At 50.7% G+C, this 24,821-nt stretch overlaps 1 protein-coding gene across 1 annotated transcript; it reads left to right on the plus strand.

The window, feature by feature from the left end:
• Positions 1–789: 789 nt before the first annotated feature.
• On the plus strand, positions 790–18,688 carry LOC309968962 (apolipoprotein L2-like; the record flags this gene model as incomplete). The annotated part of the gene is made up of 4 exons (XM_082850462.1): positions 790–824; positions 975–1,093; positions 7,107–7,224; positions 17,485–18,688. The coding sequence occupies 4 exons, from the start codon at positions 790–792 to the stop codon at positions 18,344–18,346; spliced, it is 1,134 nt and encodes a 377-aa protein (XP_082706588.1). The 3' UTR covers positions 18,347–18,688.
• Positions 18,689–24,821: the final 6,133 nt, after the last annotated feature.

Genomic DNA, 24,821 nt, shown 5'->3' on the forward strand with positions numbered 1-24,821 from the left:
AAGGATGCTCTCGAAGATGTTCAGAGCAGTGTTTAGAAGGGGCACCCACGTATAATAATAATAATAGATAATGATTACTATGATCATGTTTTATTGCGCCAGGCTGAGTCTGTGAAAGGCCATGAGTTCATAATAATATTCAAATGAGAAGAGTTTAGATAAAGTGTGTCCAAAGAGGGAGACATAAAGGTCAAAAAAGGTAGCTATGCTCCAAAGAGGTGAGTATAACGGGAAATATTTCACTGTTAATTGAATTTAATAAGAAGAGGAGTTTTAAAGTGTATGGGGATATTCCCTTCTGTTTATTTACATGACTATTTATAAAGGATTGAGGAAGAAAACAAAGAAACAGCCTCTGACATCCCAGGCTGGCCTGGTATCACAACAGGGCGATGCTGTTCTCCGGTTGGATGTAGAGACTCTCAGAGAACACCAACCTCAGACCACGGTACCCTGAGAGCACGAGGAAATGAGACAGCAAACACCCATCACTGTGCTGCCCCCAACACAACACTCCCTCCCTTGGCTGGAAAGCATGACTGTCCTTCTGTACCGATTAGACCTTTCTCCTCACTCCGTCTCCCCTCTCCATAGATGGATTTACTGAGACACCTTCAGTGTGAACTGGCCCCATTCTCTGCAGCACCCATCTACAGAGGCCCCATTTCCTTAGAGCCTCCCCCAAATGACCTGACCTAAGCCCCAATCCTAGAATCTTTCTTTCCAACGCCTTCTTTCTGCGATGCCCAGGGTTCTCCCTCAGGAAGAGTAACAAACAGCTTGTCCCCTATGGGAGTGTGCCTGAGGCTGCAGGCACTGACAGTGTGGGTGGAGGGAATACACCAGGCAGGCCGCCAGGGTAAGGTTGCCTAAGGCAGGTTCCTTTCGCTTTCCAAGCCGCCCCGCTCTGCTCGCTCCCGGCGGCCCCTTCCCGCTCCTGTGCTTAGTTCTCAGACTTGTTCTTAACAACACAGTGTTCCTGTGTCCTTGGATGCTTTCCTGCCCACCTGCTCTCCTGCAGTTCCACTTCCTCCAAAGCCACTCGCCTCCCCCCTCGACCCTTCTGCCTCTCGTCTCAGGGCCTGGACATCAGGTATGTGTTGCTGGGCCCCTCTGCGGCGAGGGGTGACCATATGACCCAGTCCTGGCGAACAAGGCACAGAAGAACTCAGCAGAGGGGGGCCTGGAGGCTCCCTGCTGTAAGGGACAGGTGGGAGAGGAGAGCTGGCTCGTCCCCTGCCTCCTTCTCTGCCTCGAAGCTGCACGAGCCCGGGAGCCAGGGCAGCCAGTTGAAATCTTGAAACACAGGGACCAGGAGGCAAGGAGGGGGCGGAGGAGGGCTCGGGCAGAAAGGCTGGATCCTGGATGACTCCAAACACCTGTAAACGGGGCTGCGCCCTCGACCTCCTCCTTCGGTCCTTCTCTGCCGCTCTCGGCCTGGCCCTGACCCTCGTGTGCAGCCCCAGCTGGGTGTGCATGCTGGACGGTGCTCCCTCCTGCTGGATTACTCTACGTGGTGTCCTCCTCCGTTAGCCTCTGGTCGATAACTTCCCGGAATAGTTGTTGGTGGGAGAAGCCTGTCCCCCACCCAACTGCATAGCCAGACATGCCCTCCCCTCCCTGGGAGCCGACAGAGATTCTCACCAAGCACCTCCCTGCATGTAGCTACAGGGCATCCTGCTTGGTCAGGGAAAGGAGGGGTTAAGACAGGATCAAGTTCAGAGTCCTTAGCCCAGCCTCCAGGCCCTCCTACTGCTCTAGTTCCGGTCTTCTCACCACTTCCTGCTTCCCTGGGCCTGGTCCAGGTGCCTGGAGGACTCCCAGCTGCCTGGCCTCGGATTCCCCCCCAGCCTCCGGGCGTTTGCTCGGACTGTTCCTCCCCCTGCAATGCCTTTCCCCACCTGCTTCACCAGGTGAAATGTTACTGTTCTTGGAGGCCCAGCGCCAAATCCTCCTGCCGCTTCTTCCTTCCCCCAATTCCTCCACCGGCTCCCCGGGAATGTTGTACTTTCCTGTTTGTGGTTCTATTATTGTGGAGTTTCTTCAGCTCTGAGCAACCCTCAGGGGCCCTGTCTATTCTCTGCTGCACCTTCTGCTTCAGGGCCTCCAGGGTACCCTCTGCCTTCCCGGGCACAGCCTGGCTAAAATACGAGGTGTGGGACCCGTTAGGGGGACATGAAACAACCAGCTTCTCGATGACACAGCACAACCCCTGTTTCACCTGCAGTCGAGTAATTTCATTTGTTTTCCTAGTCTGTCTCCACGAAAAGCTCTTTCGGATAGGTAGTGCTGTCACATTTCTGAACGTTTCTGTTTACCGGCATCCCTTGCTTTCCAAAAGATCATCCTCGGCCAGTAAACTTTGATTAAAGGCCTACATCCGCATCTATGACATCTTGGTTTGCTAAAGGTTTCGTAGAAACACTCTATGTTCAGGTAGCAGGAAACACCTGTATTTCCTCATGTCTCCTTACTCCAGCCATCATGATATATATATATATATATATATCATGATGGCTGGAGTAAGGAGACATGATATATATATATATTTTAATAAATATATTTATTTATTTTTGGCTGCACACGGGCTTTCTCTAGTTGCGGAGAGCAGGAGGCTACTCTTCATTGTGGTGCACGGGCTTCTCATTGCGGTGGCTTCTCTTGTTGTGGAGCATGGGCTCCAGGGCGCATGGGCTTCAGGAATTGCAGCACACGGTCTCAGTAGTTGTGGCTCACGGGCTCTAGAGCGCAGGCTCAGTAGTTGTGGTGCACGGGCTTAGTTGCTCTGCGGCATGTGGGATCTTCCTGGACCAGGGCTCGAACCCGTGTCCCCTGCATTGGCAGGCGGATTCTCAACCACTGCGCCACCAGGGAAGTCCCAAGCATGTTTTATTTTTAATGTTTAATTGGAATAAAATATACAAAACATAAAATTTACCATTTAAACATTTTTAAGTGTACCGTTCAATGGCATTAAGTGCATTCACATTGTTGTGCAAACAGCATAACCATCGAAATCGCAGAACGTTTTACGTCTGGCAAAACTGAAACTCTGTACTCATTAAACTCTAACTCCCCTTCCCCCCTCCCACAGCCCCTGGCAACCAGCATTTTACTTTCTGTCTCTATGAATTTGACTTCTCTAGGTGCCTCATAGAAGCAGAATCATATGGTGCTTATCTTTTTGCGACTGACTTATTTCACTTAGCATAATGTCCTCAAATTTCATCATGTTATAGCACATGTCCGAATGTCCTTTTTTAATGTCAGCACTATTCCATTGTAGGTATACACCACATTTTTCTTATCCTATCATACACTGATGGAAGCTCGGGTGGCTTCACCTTTGGGCTATTGTGAATAATGTTGCTATGAACAGGAATGTACCAATATGTCTTCTAGACTCTGCTTTCAATTAGTTTTGGTCTATAGCCGGAAGTGGAATGGCCGATCACGTGGTAATTCTACATTTAAGTTTCTGAGGCACCGTCATACTCATACTGTTTTCCACAGCGGCTAGATGCTGTTATTTTTAAGGCCATATTTTAGCACAACAGTGAGACCAGACCAGGATCTCCCTGGTTGCCTGACTGCCAGGAGGATAGAGGTTGGTGGTGCCGCGTGGCACATGCCCCAGGATGTCTGGTGGTGTGGCTCTCACAGCCCCGCCTCCATCACAGCCCCGCCTCCACGCTCACACGCCACTCCTCGCCCCTCCTGTTTTGGGATCTGCTGAACGTGAGGCTATTTCCTCTCTCCAGGTAAAGGTTGTCTGCAAAGTACTTAGTGTTGACACTTAGCAGAGTGCCTTTCAACTTCAAACGTCTAATCCAAATCAATTACTCAATTACCTGTATTAAATTAGGATCCAAACTCTGTTGTGAACTCTGAGAATGTGTCCAATTCTCTTAAACATTATACTGTCGGCTGAAAAAAAGGCACAACGTGAGAGCTGTGAGTTAAGTTTCATCCGGGGCGAAATGAGGACTGCAGCCCAGGAGACAGCGTTTCAGAGAGCTCTGAGAAACTGCTCCAAAGAGGCGGGGGGAAGGTCAGCATATATGTGATTTTGGTGAAGGGGGAGTACATGCAATCGAGCACGTATTTTTTGCAGAAGGTTTCTGCTAGTCACGAGCCGCATATGTCACCGTGAAGGATTTTAGTGCTTTTCTAGATATGAGGAGATGCAAGGATTGGGCTCATAAAATCTCCTGAAAATATCTAACTATCTGAGGACCTGTTCTGCCAGTTTTTCCCAGAGCACAGAGGGCCTCGTTCCTGATCTCCACACTGAACTCCTTTCAGGGGTGTTGATGGTCAGCGGCTGCAGCGGCTCAGGATTTAAACCTTGTAGAGGCAGATGGCAAGTGCCCATGGCGGGTGCCAATTTGTAGCTGACACTACGTATGTTAAAACGAAACACACTTGTCTTGATTTCAACATAAAAATATTAAAAGAGTGGGCTTGATTTTTTTTTTTTTTCGGTACGCGGGCCTCTCACTGTTGTGGCCTCTCCCGTTGCGGAGCACAGGCTCGGGACGCGCAGGCTCAGCGGCTATGGCTCACGGGCCCAGCCGCTCCGTGGCATGTGGGATCTTCCCGGACCGGGGCACGAACCCGCGTCCCCTGCATCGGCAGGCGGACTCTCAACCACTGCGCCACTAGGGAAGCCCAAGTGGGCTTGATTTTATTGGTCCTCTTTATACTTAGTTCTAAACCTTCCAGAGGCTGACAGCTGTGAACTCCCTCAGGGCCCAATTTTCCCACCCGAGGAAAGACCAGTAGGATTGTCCAGTGGATGTTGCTGGCGGCCTGGCAGCCAGTGGCCGAGACCAGTTCCCCTGAAGTCACCAGATGCTGTCTGCGTGGAGTGTGATCCCCTGTGCTCTGCGCCTGGTGCCCGTCTCTGCCAGCCACTCGGAGGACCCAAAAGCCCCCATGGTCACATGCTCAGTCTGAAGCTCCCTATCACTCTCACGGTCCATATAAAAAAATGACAATGGGCAGGTGGGTCGCGGTTCTGGACACACACCTCTGCCGTCCAGCATGTGGGAGCCATTCGCACCTCCCCCCGGGTATGGAGAGATTGGCTGGGCAGGGCTCCTGGGGGCCGTGGCCCTGTGCCTCTGGCTCTGACCTTTCCAGGCTCCACCAGGTGACGCTGGTGACGTCTGCCAGGCACCTTCCTAAGCAATTTTCTGGTTACTTCCTCCCTGAGTTGGCATCGCCATCACCGTGGGCTGAAATTGCTGTGGACCAAAGCTTTTAGCCGAGGCCTCGACCCTGGAGCTGTAGCCATCCTGGGGGACTTCTCTTGTGATGTTGGGGGTCACACTGAGGCCGATTTTATAGTCACTAGATCTTCAGGGTCTCCACATGGGGTGGTCTCAGCTTATGACCCTGGAGTGAAGAGATGCTTAATCCTCACCTCGGTCTGACTCTACAGCCCCCGTCTAGCGGCTCTGCCATGAGCCTGTCTTTATGGAGGTCACTAATGTTCGGCGACCATTCTGCCTTGAGGACATTTATGTCAACCTGGCTACAGCTCACGTGGATGTTTAATCCAGTTCTGCATCTCACAGTGGTTTTGTTTGGCTAAAGTCATGCTAGTGAAAGGGAAAAGAACCCGGAGGAAGGAAGTTTACAGAAAACAATGACAAAAAATAACATTAAGCAAGGAGCAGTGTTTGCAAGTGTCAAATGTCAACCTCGGTTTGAGTCTTTGGCCCTCCCCTGATTTGGTGGAAGAAAGTTCCAGCCTCTCCCCTCCCCTCGGATTCCTTATCTGCAAAATCACATTATATACCTGGCATATGTTACAGGTGATTGTAAGACCAGACTTACAGTGTGTGTGATCCTCATGGGATAACACCCATCACTCCTCTGTCCCTCCCTCAAAAGCTGGGAGGAGCTGGTCACGATGCCCCAGGGACATGTCCTAGGACGAAGCAGCCCTGATAGAAGGCCCACTCCAGCCACTTCTGCTTGGGGCAAAGCAGAAAAGTCCACCAGCAGTCCAGCTGCACCACTTACAGGCTGTGGGACCTTTTCTTCTCCATTTCTTTCCCTGTAAAATGGAGCCAACACTTCTTAGAGCTAATGGGAGATTAAACAGGAACTGTGTGGATGGTACCAGCACAGCACCTGACACACACACTCAGCCCTCCATCCACGGTGGCTCTTTGCTCAGGAACCAAACAGAAAACAGGACTGGCTTTCTGTTGTAGACTTTCCTGAGTTGCCAGGTCACTGGCCTTCCTGTAAAAGTCTTCCGTTTGGAGAGGAGAGATCTGTTGTCAAATGCAAATAAGCCAGGGGAGAAAAGAGCATGGTGCTCTCAGCCCTTCCCACAAACTTTGCCTCCGTCCAAATGGCCTTGACCACCAAGGCTGGGCCTCCTCGTGTGGGTCACTAGGACCCAGAGGCACTGGTGCTGTTCCTGTCATCAGGGCCACGTCTAGAGACTTGATCGAAAGGAGCAGGGGGGTCGTGGCCAGAGTGGCTGAGGGGTGAACTTAGGCCCCTCTCTAGGGTACCATGGGAGCAGAGCAGGGCACAGTGGACTCTGCAGGGGAGGGTCCTGGAGGGCTTCTCAGAGGAGGTGATGCCAGATTTAGGCTTTGGAAGATGAGCATGATTTTTCAAGTTGGTAGGAGGAGGTGTCCCTGACGGAAGTTCCTGGGTGAGCAAATGCCTAGAACCCGTGTGGGCGTGGCACACAGCAGCAGCCATATACCCAGTATGCAGTGAGCATCTGGTACGTCCTGGCACCGTATCGAGTGCTGGAGGCGTGAAGGTAGATAAGGCAGGCAGGCTGGCGAGTGTGGGCGGGTGCAGAGGGCAGAGGGAGCGTGGAAGAAGCCCATGGTGTGGGGGGAGTGATTTGCCAAGGGCCTCACAGTCTGTTGGTGGAAGGTCTTCCTTCAAGGAGCCCGAGGCAAGATGTGCTGAGCCCAGTAGGACCTGGAATGCCAGGGCTGGACTTGTTTCTCTATGGGGGTCAGCATCAGGGTGAGAATAGCCCAGGGGGAGGCCTAGTGGGCAGTGTGTGTTTGACCTGAGTGACTTAGCGGTGAGGGCTTTCACTTTCCTTTTTGCTTCTCCAGGTATATCTGGGCCCAGCGGGCGCGTGTGGTTATTGCAGAGACGCACAGCTAGTGGCTGCATCTGCATAGCTGAGAACAACTGGATCTTGTTCACACTCGGCCAGAGGAAGATTCCTGGGTAAGCAGGGGCGTGTAGGATCCCCACCCATCTCCCCATCCTCAGGACAACTGTCTGAGAAAAGTATGACTGTCACTGACTTACAGAAGAAGGGAGATCAAAGCTCAGAGAGATGAGGTCATGGGCCCGAGGTGGCAGGTGAAGCAGGGGCAGAGCCTGGATTTGAAGGCAGGTTTGTCTGACAGCTTCCTCCCGCCCCCTGGGCCCCTAAACAGTGCAGAGGGAGGGCGACACCTGCTCAGGTGAGCTCAGCTCGAAATGCAGACTCCCGAGACATGAGTGGTGACCCCAGGAGCAAGGTGGGTGTTGGGGGTTACTCGGTCCTTCGGGAAATTTGGAGGAAGCAGAGTGGGTGGAGGAGGGTATGAATGTCAGAACCTCTCCTCCTGTGGCCTGGCCACCTTGAAGCAGCCCCTGGGGCGCTGTGGTGACGCTGAAGGGGCTCAAGGATTTATTTGGAGATACAAGGAATCAAGGTTTGTTCACCCACCCTGTCTCTGTGCGCCTGCTCAGTACCAGGCCCTGGGGAGATACTGAGGCCTGTGGGGGGGGGCCAGGAGACCAAGCAAGGGGATGCAGGGCTTTGTCTTCAGGTGCTCACCGGGCCCACTGCTCAAGATGCGGGTGATGGGTGGCCCTGTGAGGGGAAGATGGCCCCGCTGAGGAAGTGGGATGACCTGGCTGCAGAGACCTGCACTGTGTTTGCTGTTGTGCAATCTTGAGATGAAAAGTCAAACTGTACACCTGTGTCAAAGAAAATAATCCATAAAAAATGTTTAATAGGAGTAGAAAAGGGTTTTCTTTGAACTAACTGAGGCCTCTAGCCCAGAAGACAGCCTCTCAGATAACTGTGGGACACCGCTCTGGAGAAGCGTGGCTTTCAGCACAGGTTTACGTCTTGTCAAAACAAAGACCGTCAGACGAGTCAGGGATAGTTTTCTTCAAGGTTTCACAAAATACAGAACAGCATGTACACAGCGAGTCAGTATGGCCTTGGTACCTAGGAAGGAAATCCTAACATGGAAGGAACACTGCACTGGCTTCCCAGGAAGGGAGGCATTTCATCTTTATTTTTAACGGGGACATTCTTTACTTCTGGTCAATGCGCCGTCTTCTTTAATAACTAAAATCGATGTATGGTGTATGTTTGATAGGCCAAAAACAAATGTTTTAGTTAGCATAAAGTCAATTAAACTCACGTAAAAGCCAGAATCACCTCCCTATATCTCAATATGTGAAAATTCTTTTATCACATGTGACTGTAACGGGGGCGTAGGGCGTGAGCTTAGATCTATGCGTGTATACAGGCAGAGACACACCTAGAAACTTTTGGGTTATTAAAATCACATCCCCACCCCTGACATACCTGTGTCACAAGGTCTGCTGTTGGCCTCCACTCTGCCTACTGAGAGCTCTGTGACCCTGGGCAAGTCACCTCCCCTGGAATTGTTTGTTCGTATCTCTTACCCATTTTTTAAAAACTGGTTTCAGCCTTTTCCTGTGGACTTGTAGGCTCTCTGTGTGTTGGGGATATTGACTTTGTCTACTGTAAGTATTGCAAACAGTGCCTGCTGGTCTCTGATTGTTTTCTGACCTGGTTTACGGTGTCCTTTACAATTTTTAATTCTCAAGAGGTCAAATAGATCAGAAGTTCTTTTATAGCTTGTGGGATTTCTGTGTGAATTAGAAAGGTTTCCATAAATCAACATTATTTTCAATGTTTCTTTTAGTACCTTTGTAGTTTTTCCTTTCTGGTTAAATCAGATCCCTTTGGGATTAAATCCTTCATTGATTAGAAGCTTTTTGTTTCTCCTCCACCTCTTCCTCTTTCTATTCCCCCTTCCCCCTCCCTTTCTTTCTAATTTCACGCGGGTGGAACTGGGGTTGTGCTGTGTCATCGAGAAGCTGGTTGTTTCAAATCCCAGTAATGGTCCCACACCTCCTATTTTAGCCAGGCTGTGCCCGGGAGGGCGGAGGGTGCCCCGGAGGCCCTAGAGCAGAAGGTGCAGCAGAGAATAGACAGGGCCCCTGAGGGGTGTTCAGACCTGAGGAAACTCCACACAAATAGAACCAGGACCAGGAAAGTGTGACATTCCAGGAGATCCTGAAGAGGAATTGGGGGAAGGAAGCAGCGGCAGGAGGCTTTGGCGCTGGGCCTCCAAGAACAGGTAACCTTTCACCTGGTAAAACAGGTGGGGAAAGGCATTGCAGGGGGAGGAACAGTCCGAGCAAACGCCCGGAGGCTGGGGGGGAATCCGAGGCCAGGCAGCTGGGAGTCCTCCAGGCACCTGGACCAGGCCCAGGGAAGCAGGAAGTGGTGAGAAGACCGGAACTAGAGCAGTAGGAGGGCCTGGAGGCTGGGCTAAGGACTCTGAACTTGATCCTGTCTTAACCCCTCCTTTCCCGACCAAAGAGGATGCCCTGCAGCTACATGCAGGGAGGTGCTTGGTGAGAATCTCTGTCGGCTCCCAGGGAGGGGAGGGCATGTCTGGCTATGCAGTTGGGTGGGGGACAGGCTTCTCCCACCAACAACTATTCCGGGAAGTTATCGACCAGAGGCTAACGGAGGAGGACACCACGTAGAGTAATCCAGCAGGAGGGAGCACCGTCCAGCATGCACACCCAGCTGGGGCTGCACACGAGGGTCAGGGCCAGGCCGAGAGCGGCAGAGAAGGACCGAAGGAGGAGGTCGAGGGCGCAGCCCCGTTTACAGGTGTTTGGAGTCATCCAGGATCCAGCCTTTCTGCCCGAGCCCTCCTCCGCCCCCTCCTTGCCTCCTGGTCCCTGTGTTTCACGATTTCAACTGGCTGCCCTGGCTCCCGGGCTCGTGCAGCTTCGAGGCAGAGGAGGCGGCAGGGGACGAGCCAGCTCTCCTCTCCCACCTGTCCCTTACAGCAGGGAGCCTCCAGGCCCCCCTCTGCTGAGTTCTTCTGTGCCTTGTTCGCCAGGACTGGGTCATATGGTCACCCCTCGCCGCAGAGGGGCCCAGCAACACATACCTGATGTCCAGGCCCTGAGACGAGAGGCAGAAGGGTCGAGGGGGGAGGCGAGTGGCTTTGGAGGAAGTGGAACTGCAGGAGAGCAGGTGGGCAGGAAAGCATCCAAGGACACAGGAACACTGTGTTGTTAAGAACAAGTCTGAGAACTAAGCACAGGAGCGGGAAGGGGCCGCCGGGAGCGAGCAGAGCGGGGCGGCTTGGAAAGCGAAAGGAACCTGCCTTAGGCAACCTTACCCTGGCGGCCTGCCTGGTGTATTCCCTCCACCCACACTGTCAGTGCCTGCAGCCTCAGGCACACTCCCATAGGGGACAAGCTGTTTGTTACTCTTCCTGAGGGAGAACCCTGGGCATCGCAGAAAGAAGGCGTTGGAAAGAAAGATTCTAGGATTGGGGCTTAGGTCAGGTCATTTGGGGGAGGCTCTAAGGAAATGGGGCCTCTGTAGATGGGTGCTGCAGAGAATGGGGCCAGTTCACACTGAAGGTGTCTCAGTAAATCCATCTATGGAGAGGGGAGACGGAGTGAGGAGAAAGGTCTAATCGGTACAGAAGGACAGTCATGCTTTCCAGCCAAGGGAGGGAGTGCTGTGTTGGGGGCAGCACAGTGATGGGTGTTTGCTGTCTCATTTCCTCGTGCTCTCAGGGTACCGTGGTCTGAGGTTGGTGTTCTCTGAGAGTCTCTACATCCAACCGGAGAACAGCATCGCCCTGTTGTGATACCAGGCCAGCCTGGGATGTCAGAGGCTGTTTCTTTGTTTTCTTCCTCAATCCTTTATAAATGGTCATGTAAATAAACAGAAGGGAATATCCCCATACACTTTAAAACTCCTCTTCTTATTAAATTCAATTAACAGTGAAATATTTCCCGTTATACTCACCTCTTTGGAGCATAGCTACCTTTTTTGACCTTTATGTCTCCCTCTTTGGACACACTTTATCTAAACTCTTCTCATTTGAATATTATTATGAACTCATGGCCTTTCACAGACTCAGCCTGGCGCAATAAAACATGATCATAGTAATCATTATCTATTATTATTATTATACGTGGGTGCCCCTTCTAAACACTGCTCTGAACATCTTCGAGAGCATCCTTGCCTTTGGAGTAGCAGGTATGCCGGCCCGTGGAATTCACTTCCCCTGCAAGGAGTCTTGCTTCCCTTGAGTGGACAGAAGCCCATGGGTGCCTATGTGGGTGGGCAAGATGCAGCTGGAAAATGTATCTGTTTAAGGTGACAGTTCACTCTGATATTCTGCTTGAACCCCTGTTCTTATCCCTACTTTTCTGAGAGAGCTTGGTTTCATCAACACGAACGTGTCTCCTATACTGACCGTTGTCACATCAGGACACATCAGGCTCATTTCTTATTGGCACTTGATCCAACTGCTTCCATCATCCTTAAGGTGGTGGTGCCTGAAACCAACCCATTCTTGTGGCTTACTTACTAAAGTGACTTCTGCTTTCTTAAAGTTAAAAAAATACAAAGTAATAAGTGCATATGGTTAAAACAAACCAATTCATACAGAGGGCTCTGCTCATTACCTCCCAAGGAAAAGCCTTTTCTTTAGACAGTTAATCGATCTCTCTAAATGATATTATTACATTGGGAGAGAGAGTAGTGTGAGTGTGTGCTCTGGAGACAGGAACCTGGACTTGAATTCCTGCCCTAGCGCAAGCTGGGTGCTTTGAGTAAATTACTTAACCTCTCTGAGCTTCAGTTTCCTTGCTTACAGGGTCGTTGTGAGAACTAAAAGTGAGTGAAGGCATACCAGGCACTTAGAATGGTGCCTGGTACAAAGTGGGGAGTCATCAACCACAATAGCTAATAGATATTAGGGATTGTCTTTTTCTTTTTCTTGATTTTAAAATTTTGATATTATTTATTTACTTTACCAGGAAAGATAATGATTTCATTCATTTTCCTACTTTTTCTTATATCCCTCCCTACCTTCTCCTAGTATCATTATATCACTAGTTTTATATCCTCTAATAGAAAACTTTGTAGTTGTAAGCACTTTATTTACACCTTCATTTCTTAGGCCCTCAAATGGAGCCAGTACTTCTTTTTTTTTTTTTGCGGTACGCGGGCCTCTCACTGTTGTGGCCTCTCCTGTTGCGCCGGACGCACAGGCTCAGCGGCCAGGGCTCACGGGCCCAGCCGCTCCGCGGCATGTAGGATCCTCCCGGACCGGGGCACGAAGCCGTGTCCCCTGCATTGGCAGGTGGACTCTCAACCACTGTGCCACCAGGGAAGCCCGAGCCTGTACTTCTTGACTCCCCACTTTGAAAAATGAAGTATTAATCTTCCCCCTCCCTTCAGTGACTTCACCTCCCAATTTCTAGCAGTGTAATTTAATTTTTATATTGGTTAACAAGTACATTTACTTCTCATATTTAAAGTGTTTTATTTTAAAAGATAAAAATTATTTTATAATGACTATAAATGAAATACAAACTTAAAAATTTTTGAATCACTGTATTTTACACCTATCAATTATTTAATGTTGTATATGAGCTGTACTTCAATTTTAAAAAGTCTCCAAAATAATCAAAATTGGAAAGCCAGGACTTGCACATAAATGAATTTACTTTAGATTTTTTTAAAAAATCAGAGGGTTTACATTTTTGTGATGTTTTAAATACTGTTTTCTTTTTTTTTCTTTTTTTCCTTTAACATCTTTTTTGGAGTATAATTGATTTACAATGTTGTGTTAATTTCTGCTGTATGACAAAGTGAATCAGCTATATGCATAGTATATCCCTATATCCCCTCCCACTAGGCCCCGCCCCACGCTCAAACGTCACCCCCCCCTACTTCCCGACCCACCCTAAACCCCGCCCCTGCCTAAGTTCCACCCCTGCCTAAACTCCGCCCCCATAGCCAAGACTTTTTTTCCTTTCCTCTATTAGATTAGGGTCCTGTTTTACCTTGTTGATTCATTGTTGATGATTCTTTTATATTTTTATTTTTCCTAATAAAGCTTTTATTTTTCTAATTTTATTCTTTATACTTTGCTATTGTTCTCTCCTTTGGCCTTGTTTCCTCCGCCCCCTTTTTTTTTCTTTTTTCTGTTGTGGTTTTATTTTACCTTGTTGCAGTTGTTTCAATTATAGTTTTATTTTCCTAATGTATTTTTTATCTTTCTATTTTTATTTTGTTTTTGATTCTTTGACATTGTACTACTCCTTTCTTCTTTTCTTTTCTTTCTTTTTTCTTTACCACACCGCAAAGCTTGTGAGATCTTGGTACCCAGACCGGAGGTTGGGTCTGAGCTCCTGTGGTGGGACCTCCGAGTACAAACTGCTGGACTAACAGAGAACCTCAGACCCCAGGGAATATTAATCGGAGTGAGGCCTCCCGGAGATCCTCATCTCAGCAACAAGACCCGGGCTCTATCCAACTGCCTGCAAAGTTAGTGCTGTGGGTTCCCTCCATGTAAGCCCTGGGTTCCTTTCTCCCTCAGTGAAGCAGGAAAAAGAAAAAGATGTCATTAAGTATTTCCGGGAGAGAGTGAGCAGGGAAAAACTGCAACACCTGCTCACTGAAGACGAAGGCTGGAAGAGATTTGTAGCTGAGACTGATTTGCCCAGGTAACCTGCAGGGATGCAGCAGAAATATCACCCACAGCCCCATGCCCCAGGCTCGTTTCCTCCTGGCAGACACACCTCTTCCAGGCAGGATCCTGTGGTTGGGGTCGAGGATGTTCCTTCTCAAGTTTCCGTGGGGAAAGTTTCCTCCTTGTCATTTGCTGGCAGTGAACAGCCTCAGGTTGAGAAGAGATGAAACCTGCAAGGAAGGGGCATGTTACGACCTTGGACAAGTTACTGAACTACTCTCTGCCTTAGTTTCTTCATCTGTTCAACTTTATTGTGAGGAAATTGAGAAAATGTATGCAAAGTGCTTAGCATGATGGCTGACACATAGTAGGTGCTCAATTAATATTAACTTTTAAAAAGCTTGTTGGGAAGAGATGGGGCCAAAGAGCCTTTTTCCTAGAGATGAGGCCCAAGCAGGACTCTATTTAGGACAAGTCAGAAAATCCTGACACCATCAGTTTGCGTTCCCGGGGATTCTGGCTGGAGCCCTTTTAATCTCCATCTTAGGAAGTGTACCAACACTGCAGGATCCTGCTGGCCCATAAGGCAGAGAGGCTGGAGTGGAATTGCATGGAGCTGGGTTGGATCCTGACTGTACCCCTGCCCAGCTCTGGGACTCTGAGCTTAAGAGTTGGAGTCTCAGATTTGTCATGTGTCCAGTGGGAATAGCAATTCAATCAGATGGTCTTAGAGTGAACTGCAGGGTCAGAGGCGGGGAACCAAGTGCAATCATCTCGTCCAAAGGCCCAGGGAGGCCTGGACCAGGGTCAGACCCAGGGGTCAGGATGGAGCAGAGGGGTCCAGGTTGGAGGACTAGTAGCAAGGCTTGGGCAGCAGAGCCAGGACTAGAGTGAGGCGAGTGGGTCCCTAGGACACAAAACTGAAGGGGCTGTGACCCTAGCAGAGGTCCTGTGAGTGGGAGAGGGGACATTTCTTCCCTCCCTGACTCGATCCCCTCATGCTGAGCATAGAGGGCCCTGGGTGACTGTGTCCTCCACACCCTGCCTGGGACCTGGGGTTCTCCATTGCCATCTGGGACCCTCTTCCAATCTACATAGAGTAGCCCTGACCAGTGGGAAGGCCGTGTGGCTTAGTGAGACCTCCAGCATCACCATGAGTGGCTGCCGATTTTGTGTCATCTGAGGGATTCTGACGAGACTTCACAAGTCCCCACCAAAGAGGGAAAGTCTTCCTCCACCAGCTTGTGCGAATGCAGGTCTCTCCAGGCTTAGCAGTTCATGTGGATGTTTCCTAAAGTCTCTTGAATCTTTGAGAGGTTCCATAAAGTCGCACATGGCCTTGGTGTGCAGGCATGTGAAGTTGTCACCAGCTAAGGTATGAGTTAGGCTGGTGACCCCTGAGAGGTCGGGGGTGCTGGGCGATGGGTCAGGAATCAGTGAGGCGGGCTGGAGAGTCCAAGGGGAACGAGGGTTAATAGCATATCACCTGCTTCCCAGTCAACTGGGGCAGCAGAGGGACCTAGTGACCTTCAGCTGGGAAGGCCAAGGGCATCAGGCTTGGAAGACAGCAGATGCCAGGCAAAATGATCGTTAAGGTTCCTTCTAGCTCTGATTTTAGGTTTAAAAAACCTCTAAGTACGCAGAATTAGCCAGTCTGCAGAGGCTGAGGGCACAGTCCCCAGGACTGTCCTTACATTTGACCCCAATGGCAAATTTGGGAGATCCCCAAAGCTACCATCAGGTGTGAGAATTCCCTAGAAGGAGGCACAGAACTCCCTGAAAACTGTCACGATCCCAGTTATGGTTTATTACAGGGAAGGATGCTGGTTCCCATCAGCCACAGGGCAGAGTCTGGGCGGGTTTCACACAGGAAGCTTCCATTGTCCTCAGGCCATGTCCCTGTCCTGGATTCAGTGTGAGGCAGGGCACACGGAGCACTGCCCGCCAGGGACGTTCACCCTGTTTAAAGAAATATATTCTGACTCTTGTTAAAACGATAAGGAAGAGTCTCTTCAGGACTATCGTGATAGGCGTGAAGACCATCGCAGCAGAGGAGGCAGATGGGCGCACGTCCGAACACAGCAAAGATGAGTGGGGATTGGTAGCCAATGATCAGAGTGAGGGGCGTGGGATGGAAAATCACTGAGAGGAGACATCGAGGGCAGGGGGGTTCTTGTTGAAATTTGCTGACAGGATTCTTGCTAAAAGCAAGTAAAGGACGTATGCATCAAAGGTGGGAGATGAGGAGTTTGATCAGATATCAAACATGATAAGATCTAAACAGTGGGAAGGCTTCTCACTAAACTGACTTGGACGAAGTTTTGCTGGGACTGGGCAATACAGACCGTCAAGGACAGGACACAAAGGGCGGAGGTTGAGGCCTATTGGAGAAGAGGGCTCAGAAGAGCCTGAATGAAACTTGACCGAGCAGTGAACCTTTTTCAACAGGACCCTCAGCGTATGGAGTTTTATTTGGGCTCAGTCACTTGCTGCCCGCACAGCTGAGCGGTTGTCTCCTGCCCTCCCGGAGGTCAGACTAATGCCCTAGTGTCCAGCTCCTCCGGAGGTCAGATGTGATACCACATGACCCAGAGGCCCCATCACATGTCACCCTGTTAGCCTGTCCAGTGGCTAAAGGCCCAGGCAGACGAGGCCACTCCTATCAGCCAGAATATTCTAGGGGCTCAGGGACCACTTCCCAGTAGCCAAGGGCAAAGAGCAGGCTGACTCCTCACTACACACTAAGGTTCTCTGAATGAAGGTTTTTCTGCTCCAATCCCACTTCTCTGTGCTTCTCTGTGGAGTTCCCACTCTGCCTACTCTTTGGAAGTGATTGTGTTGACCTGCCTCTGAGGCGTCTTTATCAAACCCCTATCTTACGAGTGTCCTTGTCCACAGATGAATGGATAAAGAAGATGTGGCACATATACACAATGGAATATTACTCAGCCATGAAAAGAAACAAAATTGAGTTATTTGTAGTGAGGTGGATGGACCTAGAGACTGTCATACAGAGTGAAATAAGACAGAAAGAGAAAAACAAATACCGTATGCTAACACACATTTATGGAATCTAAAAAAAAAAAAAAGGTTCTGATGAACCTAGGGGCAGGACAGGAATAAAGACGCAGACGTAGAGAATGGACTTGAGGACACGGGGAGGGGGAAGGGTAAGGGGATGAAGTGAGAGAGTGGCATGGACATATATACACTACCAAATGTAAAATAGACAGCCAGTGGGAAGCAGCCGCATAGCGCAGGGAGATCAGCTCGGTGCTTTGTGACCACCTAGAGGGGTGGGACAGGGAGGGTTGAAGGAAGATGCAAGAGGGAGGGGATATGGGGATATACGTACGCATATAGCTGATTCACTTTGTTATACAGCAGAAACTAACACAACACTGTAAAGCAATTATACTTCAATAAAAATGTTAAAAAAAATTTTTTAAATAAAGATAAGGATAGAAAGAAAAAAACAGAGTCTCCTAAGATGACCTTTTTTAATTTATTCCATGATTGAATAAGTATACGGAGCATCTACAAGGTACAAAACATGTTTAATGTTGAAAAAAAATTTACATTTGTAAAATTCTTTTCTATTTGATTTATAATAAAATCTCTATAATTTATGTAGGATAGATCTTGTTGAGCCTATTTTATGGCCGAGCAATCTATCTTTCTAATCCCTTGACCTTCATTGTTACAGAGAAGAGGCAGATACACTACGTGAATATCTGAATGAGCTGAAAACAGACTTGGCCATGGGCGATCAAGACACACTCGAAGAAGATCAGCTGGACATGGAGAGATTTTTGGAGGAGTATCCTCGGATGAAGGAGGAGCTGGAGGAGGGCATAACAAAGCTCTATGCTCTCGCAGAGAAGGCTGACAAGCTCCACAGGGACTGTACCATCTCCCATGTGGCAGCCCACTCTGCTGGCACTGTGTCTGGAGTCCTGACCATCCTTGGTCTGTCTCTGGCACCCGTGACAATGGGGGCCAGTCTGGCACTCTTAGCCACTGGGTTAGGGCTGGGAGCAGCGGCTGCTGTGACCGATGTATCCACCACCATCGTGGAACGTGTAAGCACGTTGGCATTAGAAACCGAAGCCAGTCGCTATACGTCAACGGCCGACAGCAAAGAGGAGGTGTTTGAGGGGGTTGTATCTAACAGCACAGCCCAGTTTACGTCCTCTGTAGAGAAAGTCTTCCAAGCCATGCAGGGCATTGAGAACAACGTCCGTGCTATCAAGGTGGCCAAAGGCAACCCTGGTTTAGCAGCCAGTGCTAAGCGCTTCACGACCACGGGGCAAGTCTCAGCGAAACGTGGCAAGCAGGTGCAGAAAGCCTTTGGAGGCACGGCTCTGGCAATGACCCAAAAGGCCCGGATTCAGGGTGTGGCCAGTGCAGGTCTCTCCCTTCTGATGGAAGTGGCCTTCCTGGTGAAAGAGGCAAAGCACTTGCATGAGGGGGCAAAGACGGAGCCGGCTGAAAGGCTGAGGCAGAAGGCCCGGGAGCTGGAGAAGAAGTTGGAGGAGCTCACCGACATCTATGAGAGTCTGCAGTAGGGCTGGACTCCACCCCCCCCCACCCCCCGAGCTGTGCAGGGACCAGGGACACGTGCAGGGCCAAGGTGCAGAGGCACCTTGTTAGAGGGAAAAAGAGAGTGAGATAAAAAGATAAAAGTGGGGAAGCTGGGCTGTTCTCTCTGACTCTTGTTTTGGTCTGTTGGCTGGACTATGCTATTTTCCTAGCGGAAGAGAAATCCTTAAACCCTCTTGTATTCAAACCCTGTAATTTTCATCCCTAAATTCTCCCTCTTGGCTCGAGTTGAGTCAGAAAACTTCAAGTACCCCTGTTCAAAAATTATTGCAAAAAATCACAGAATAAATGTCACCTTTTGTGTTCATCTCTCTAGATCAATTTCCACTGCAGTAGTTTTTAAAAACCTTAATAGGAAACTAAAACCTTTTTATTTGCCCAACAATCCCATGATCAGGGAGCCAAGTTTATTGACCCAGCCCTGGCCTCATCCTCTGTCCCTCTAAATGCCTGTTGTTGGTGTGTAGATGGGAGATGCTGTGACATACCCTCAGATGTGATCTCTCTTGCTCTTATATTTCTTTATCCCTCCATGTTGGCCCTCGGAGCATTTCACCAAAGGCCTCCATCACCCCAAGGGGACCACAGCCAGAAAGCGAACATAGAAATTTCTGGCTTTTGTGTTCATGGATTTTTTTTATTAGAGTTGATTTACAACATTGTGTAAGTGGGACTTCCCTGGTGCCACAGTGGATAAGACTCTGTGCTCCCCAATGCAGGGGGCCTGGGTTCGATCCCTGGTCATGGAACTAGATCCCACATGCATGCCACAACTAAGGGTTTGCATGCCACAACTAAGACCTGGTGCAAACAAATAAATAAAAAAATATTATATATATATATATAGTGTTTCAGGTATACAGCACACTGATTCATTTACATATATAAAAAGAATATATATATTCTTTTTCAGATTCTTTTCCCTTATAGTTTATTACAAAATACTGAGTACAGTTCCCTGTGCTATACTGTAGGTCCTTGTTGATTATTTATTTTATATATAGTAGTGAGTATATATTAATCCCAAACTCCTAGCCTATCCCTCCATGCCCCTTCCCCTTTGGAAACCATAAGTTTCTGGTTAGCAGTAATCTTTTGATGTTCGACTACATGTGTTTTTTGTTGTTCGTTTGTTGTTCGTTTGTTTTCAGCAAAAACTCCTATATCCTGGCTCCTCCTTTACTTCTTTGCAATAGTCCCTCAGAGCTACCCGAGAGGCTGCCTCCCGGGCTGTGGTCTCAGTAAGGTCACAGAATATAACATAATTCTCACCTTTCAGGGTGTGCTCTTTTTCAGTGGACAGTACTGAGTGATGGATGGACCGATGGTAAGGACCTGGGTCCTGCAGCTGTGGGAGCTGTCCAGACGGGTCTGAAATCGGCAAGGCAGGCCATCAGGAAGGGCCTGCAGAACGTTCAGGCCCAGGCTGAAGCTGTGGTCCGCAGCGGAATTTGTTCCCATCGCTGCATCTTTAACTTAAACACACCCGCAAGGTTCCTTTTGCCTTATAAGGCAGCATATTTGCAGGTTTCCCGGATTAGGATGGGAACACCTCTGGGAGGCCGACCACAGCCCCCGAGAGGCCGCCACCCTTCCCGTTCATTCATTCATTCATTCTCTCATCCCTCCCCGGCATGGTCCACCTAAGCGCTAGGCCTGTGCTGAGGGCCGGGGCACAATGGGAGGCAGTCTGCGGCCCCGCCCTCGAGGGAGGCCACTGTGGAGGCCGAGGCAGCCAGAGAAACAAATGACCGTGATGCACAGTGGAGGTCGGGGTTCAGAGGACTTTGGTGACGCGGTGCGGGGTAAGATCTGGGAAGAGAGGAAGGAAAGGCTGGCTTGTATGGAGGGAGGAGGGTGTCTGTGGGGACAGGGGCTGTGCCAGGGCGTGAGGGATGCCACGGCTAGAAAGGAATGGTACCCTCTCTGCAGTCAGATTTATTCCCACCCTTCGTGGCAGGAGGGGAAGGAATCGGGTTCTAGGAAAACCAACACTGAGGTACTAGGGAGTGGAAAGCAAAATTCCCAAGGTTTCTGAAGAAAACAATGGAGCCCCGAAGGGATTGTCGAGGGGACCTCTGGTTAGTCCTTGAGCCGCGGCCCCCTCCTTCCTCCCCTCCCCGCGCCCTCCCGCTCCTTTTACATCAGGTGCTGCTGGTTTGAGAAGCGCTGGCAGGTGGAGAGTCCAGGCGGGACCAGCGAGACTGGGGCGCGTTTGCTCTGCCCTTCATCCCACAGAGAGTGGCAGGAGAGAGGCCCAGCCAGGCCTTCCCTGCCGAGGGGCACACCTGAGGCTGGGGCACTGCCAAGGGCCGCTGGGCTGGGCCTCGCTGCGGCGTGAGGCCTGTGACGGCCTCCCCTTTCACCGCCTTCTCTGAGGGCCCCCGGCCTTGCCTCCTCCAACTGCTAAGTGCTAGGGACGCAAGGGAGAGCCAGGGTGGCCTGTAAAAGGAGAGTTCAGGCTCCCACCACTTGCAGCCGAGTGAATGGGGTGGGAGCTGGGGGAGGGCGGATTGGGAAGGTCTCCTTTCCTCTGCTGTCACATTAGGGTAATTCCCCACCCTCATTCCTGGCCCAAGGTCATCGGCTCCGCTGCGGGGGTGGGGGGTGGGGGTGGGGGCGAATCCTGCCCACGGTTGCAAAGCCCCAGTTACTTCACCGCCTGCTGCCATTAACCACATCCGCAGCCCATTCGAGAAAAATCTCCAGCGAAGCAGCGTGTTCACCACACTATCCACTGTGTCTTCCTCAGTGTCACGCTGGGGGCACAATAAATACCCCTCTTCCTTCCTTCCTTCAAATATCGCACGTTAATTAGTCTATAGTGTGGCAGGCGCTAGGCTGAGATGTAGGCTTTACACCTTTCTTCACTTTACAGCTGAGGAAAGGGAGACTCAGAGGGGTGAAGTGACTTGCCCAAGGTCACACAGCAGGTAACAGAACGGATATTTGGACCTAGTTCTTCTACCTGACTTTTTCCACTTGACCCAAAGTGTCCCAGCAGGGAAGTGTGGAGGCAAGGAGAGGGGGTGGCCTGTTAGGGTGGCGGCCAGAACATCAGGAGATGAGCTGGGACAGGTGGGCTGAGGCAGGGTCACGATGAGCATCAAAGGTCAAGGGAGGGGGCTTCCCTGGTGGCGCAGTGGTTGAGAGTCCGCCTGCCGATGCAGGGACATGGGTTCTTGCCCCGGTCTGGGAGGATCCCACATGCCACGGAGCACCTGGGCCCATGAGCCATGGCCGCTGAGCCTGCACATCCGGAGCCTGTGCTCCACAGCGGGAGAGGCCACAACAGTGAGAGGCCCGCGTAGAGCAAAAAAAAAAAAAAAAAAAAAAAAGAGTGGAGAAAAGGAGAGGAAGGATGTCTGTAGAAGCAACTGGAAACATAGGTTGCCTCTGGGGAGCGGCCCTGGGTGACAGGAATGGGAGAGTGGGAGACTTTTCATGGTGCCTTCTTTGTAACTTTTGAATTTTGTACCACGTGAATATTTTATCCAGGCAAACAAATTAAATAAGTAACATAATCAGGCAGTTTTGCCCTGACCCAGCTTTGTCCTGACCCAGCTCCCTGCACGCTTAACCTCCTGCATTCTGGAAATACTCCAGGGCTTGTGTTGTCCTTATCAAAATTCCTTTAGGCCTTTGACTCCTGTCTCAGCCTGACTGCAGCATCCACCAGCCTGTGGGAGTGGGGTGAGTCACAGACACCCTCGGCCAGCTGTTTGCCATCTGCAGGCCTTCCTGGAAAAGAGCCCCTTCCAGCTGTGGCCCCCATCTCTGGAAAGCCGCTGGTACCCCTTTCATCTCTCTTTCTCTTACCTCTCTTGATTGACTGGAATTCAAATGAATTCAACCCCCATTTATTGGGTGTGCCAGGCACTGTGCTAGGAGCAATGAAAACCTCCCGACAGATCTGAAAGGGGGGGGATTACTAGAGCAAGGAAAGAAGTGTGGGGGTGGGGTGGGGGGGTCATTCTATATGTATGTCTGCAGGGAGGTACTTCTGAGTACTTTTCTTTTGCGGTACCACCTCCTCCAGGAAGCCTTCCCTGATGACTTCTCCCTGCAGACATTAAGGGCCGACTCCCAGCCCAGGGCTCGCCTGGAGCTCAGACCAGCAACACAAAAGGCTTCCAGAAGCAGGGATTGCCAGGCACTCAGACCCTGGGCAGTCCTTTGGCAGGTGGCACAGATGGGTGGCACTAAGTGCTGTCCCAGAAAGGGACCTGCCTACTTTATAACATGGGTGACTCTGCCCTGGTTGGGCTCTGCTCACAGCAGCCTGCCAGGGCAATCCGGGGAGGGGAGGGCCACCTGATAAAGCCTATCTCATGGACCCTCCTAAGGGAACCAGATAGGAATCCTGCCTGTTTACAGGTAAGCAAATGAAGGTTTAGGGAAATGAAGTGGCTTGCCCCAGGCTCCTAGGCAGAGATGACCCAGCTGTGGCAGGGCCTGTACTGTTTCCACGACACCATTGACACCATTCTGCCTGTGCTTGGAGGTCCACAGCCCTCCCACAAAAACACACACGCGTTCCTGACAAGGAGCCTGGAACCCTGCCATGAGCTCTCTTTCTTCCTGGTTACCATGAACAGCCCCTAAAAAGCAGCAGGCACCCCTGAAGGAATTATCAGCCATTTCTACTTGAGTGTAAGTTAGTTATCAGACCCTGAGACTGGAGCCGAATGCAGGGCCCTGCACCAAGTGACACATGCCAGGTGAAGAGGGAGAGGTCCCTGGGCAGGGCTGTGCCCTGGGAGTGGCTGGGTGGAACTTCCCTGGAAGCACCTGTGCCCTGGGCCCTGTGAAGTGTCCAGGGCTGGAGGTGCAGGGCGACGTGGAAAGAGCACTGACTTTTCTCGGGTTCCAACCTGAGCTCTACCACCTCTTACCTGCGTGGCCTTGGGTGAGCCAGTCACCTCCCTGAGCCTCACAACCTCACCTGTGCCACGGGGATACTATTAGCGTATCTACCTTGCAGGTGGGGGTCCTCGAGAAGATGCTCCATCCCAGGGTTCTCAAATTGACTGAACATTGGAAGCCCCTGCAGGGCTCCTTAGAACCTAGGGTCCCCACCCCAGAGTTTCTGCTTTAGTTAGTCTGGGGAGGGGCCTAACTAACTAACTAACTAACAAGTGCCCTAACAAGTTCCCAGGTGGTTCTGGTGCTGCCTGTGCTGGGACCACTCCTCTACAAAAGATCTCTATGAGAACAGACTTGTGGTTGTCAAGGGGAGGGGGAGGTGGGGTGGGGGAGGGATGGAGGGGGAGGTTGGGATTAGCAGATGCAAACTGTGATACAGAGAATGGATAAAGAACAAGGTCCTACTGTACATCACAGAGAACTGTGTTCACTATCCTGTGATAAACCATAATGGAAAAGAGTATGAAAAAGAATATATGTATGAATATCTACATATATAAAACAGTCACTTTGCTGTACAGCAGAAATTAACACAACATTGTAAATCACTGTACTTCAATAAAATAAATTTTTAAAAAAGATCTCTATGAAATTAGGAGATCAGGAAGGGGGGCAGGTGCAGAGCAGAGCCTATAAAAGACAGTAAATACAAACTTGACATTTTGCAGGGATTTCACGCCCCTGTCACCACAGTTGGACAGAGGGTACCCAGGAGGCAAAGAAGAGGTGGCTACGGGGCCGAGGTTCTAGGGTCAGGGCTCTGAGCTCTCTCCAATAACCCCTCCTTTAATCCCCCCATCTACTCTGTAACACTGCAGTGAGCAGGTCTTTTGCACCTACTTCATACATGAAGAAACAGTCTGGGAGAGGTCATGGGACATGTCCAAGGTCATGCAGGCAGCAAGGTGGAAATTGAATCGGAAGCCAGACCTCTGACTCTGACCCCTGGACGTTTTCTAACCACCACACCGCCTCTCCTAAGGGTCATCCAGCGGATGTAAAAATATATTAAGAACAGCGCAAACCCGTGCGGATGGTTCTTCCCCCCCCCCCCCGATGGCCCGGAAGCCCCAGCTCTGCAGAGACAGCTCTTTGCCCCCAAGCTTTGGTTCGTGCCACCCCGCCCCCCAGTTCCTTGCCCTTATGGGTCCTTCTGTCTTCCTGGAAAGGGACTGTAGCCATTGATGCTCACCCCGCCCCCAGGCCCTGATGCAGTGCCAACACCCAGGAGGTGCTCAGTGAACTTGGGCTTCTCCTCCCCCCCTCCCCCGGCCCCAGTCCAGCTCCCTGCTCTCCACGCTCCTGGGAAAGGCGGTCCTCAGAGCCCCTCAAAAGTGAGATCCTCCCTCCTGAGCCCCGGGAGCCTGCACAGGCTGCCTGAGTGGAGCGGGAGGGAGGCATGCTGCAGCCCCCCAGGCCAGCTGACAGGGTCAGAGGGGAAACTGCATTTCCTGCTGGGCCCCTGGGGAGCCTTGTCTCTCAGAGAGGCCGGCTGGGTCTCTGCACAGGAGCTCC

The sequence above is a fragment of the Leucopleurus acutus genome (genome assembly GCF_964270905.1).
Source record: "Leucopleurus acutus genome assembly, chromosome: 11".
Taxonomy (NCBI): domain Eukaryota; kingdom Metazoa; phylum Chordata; class Mammalia; order Artiodactyla; family Delphinidae; genus Leucopleurus; species Leucopleurus acutus.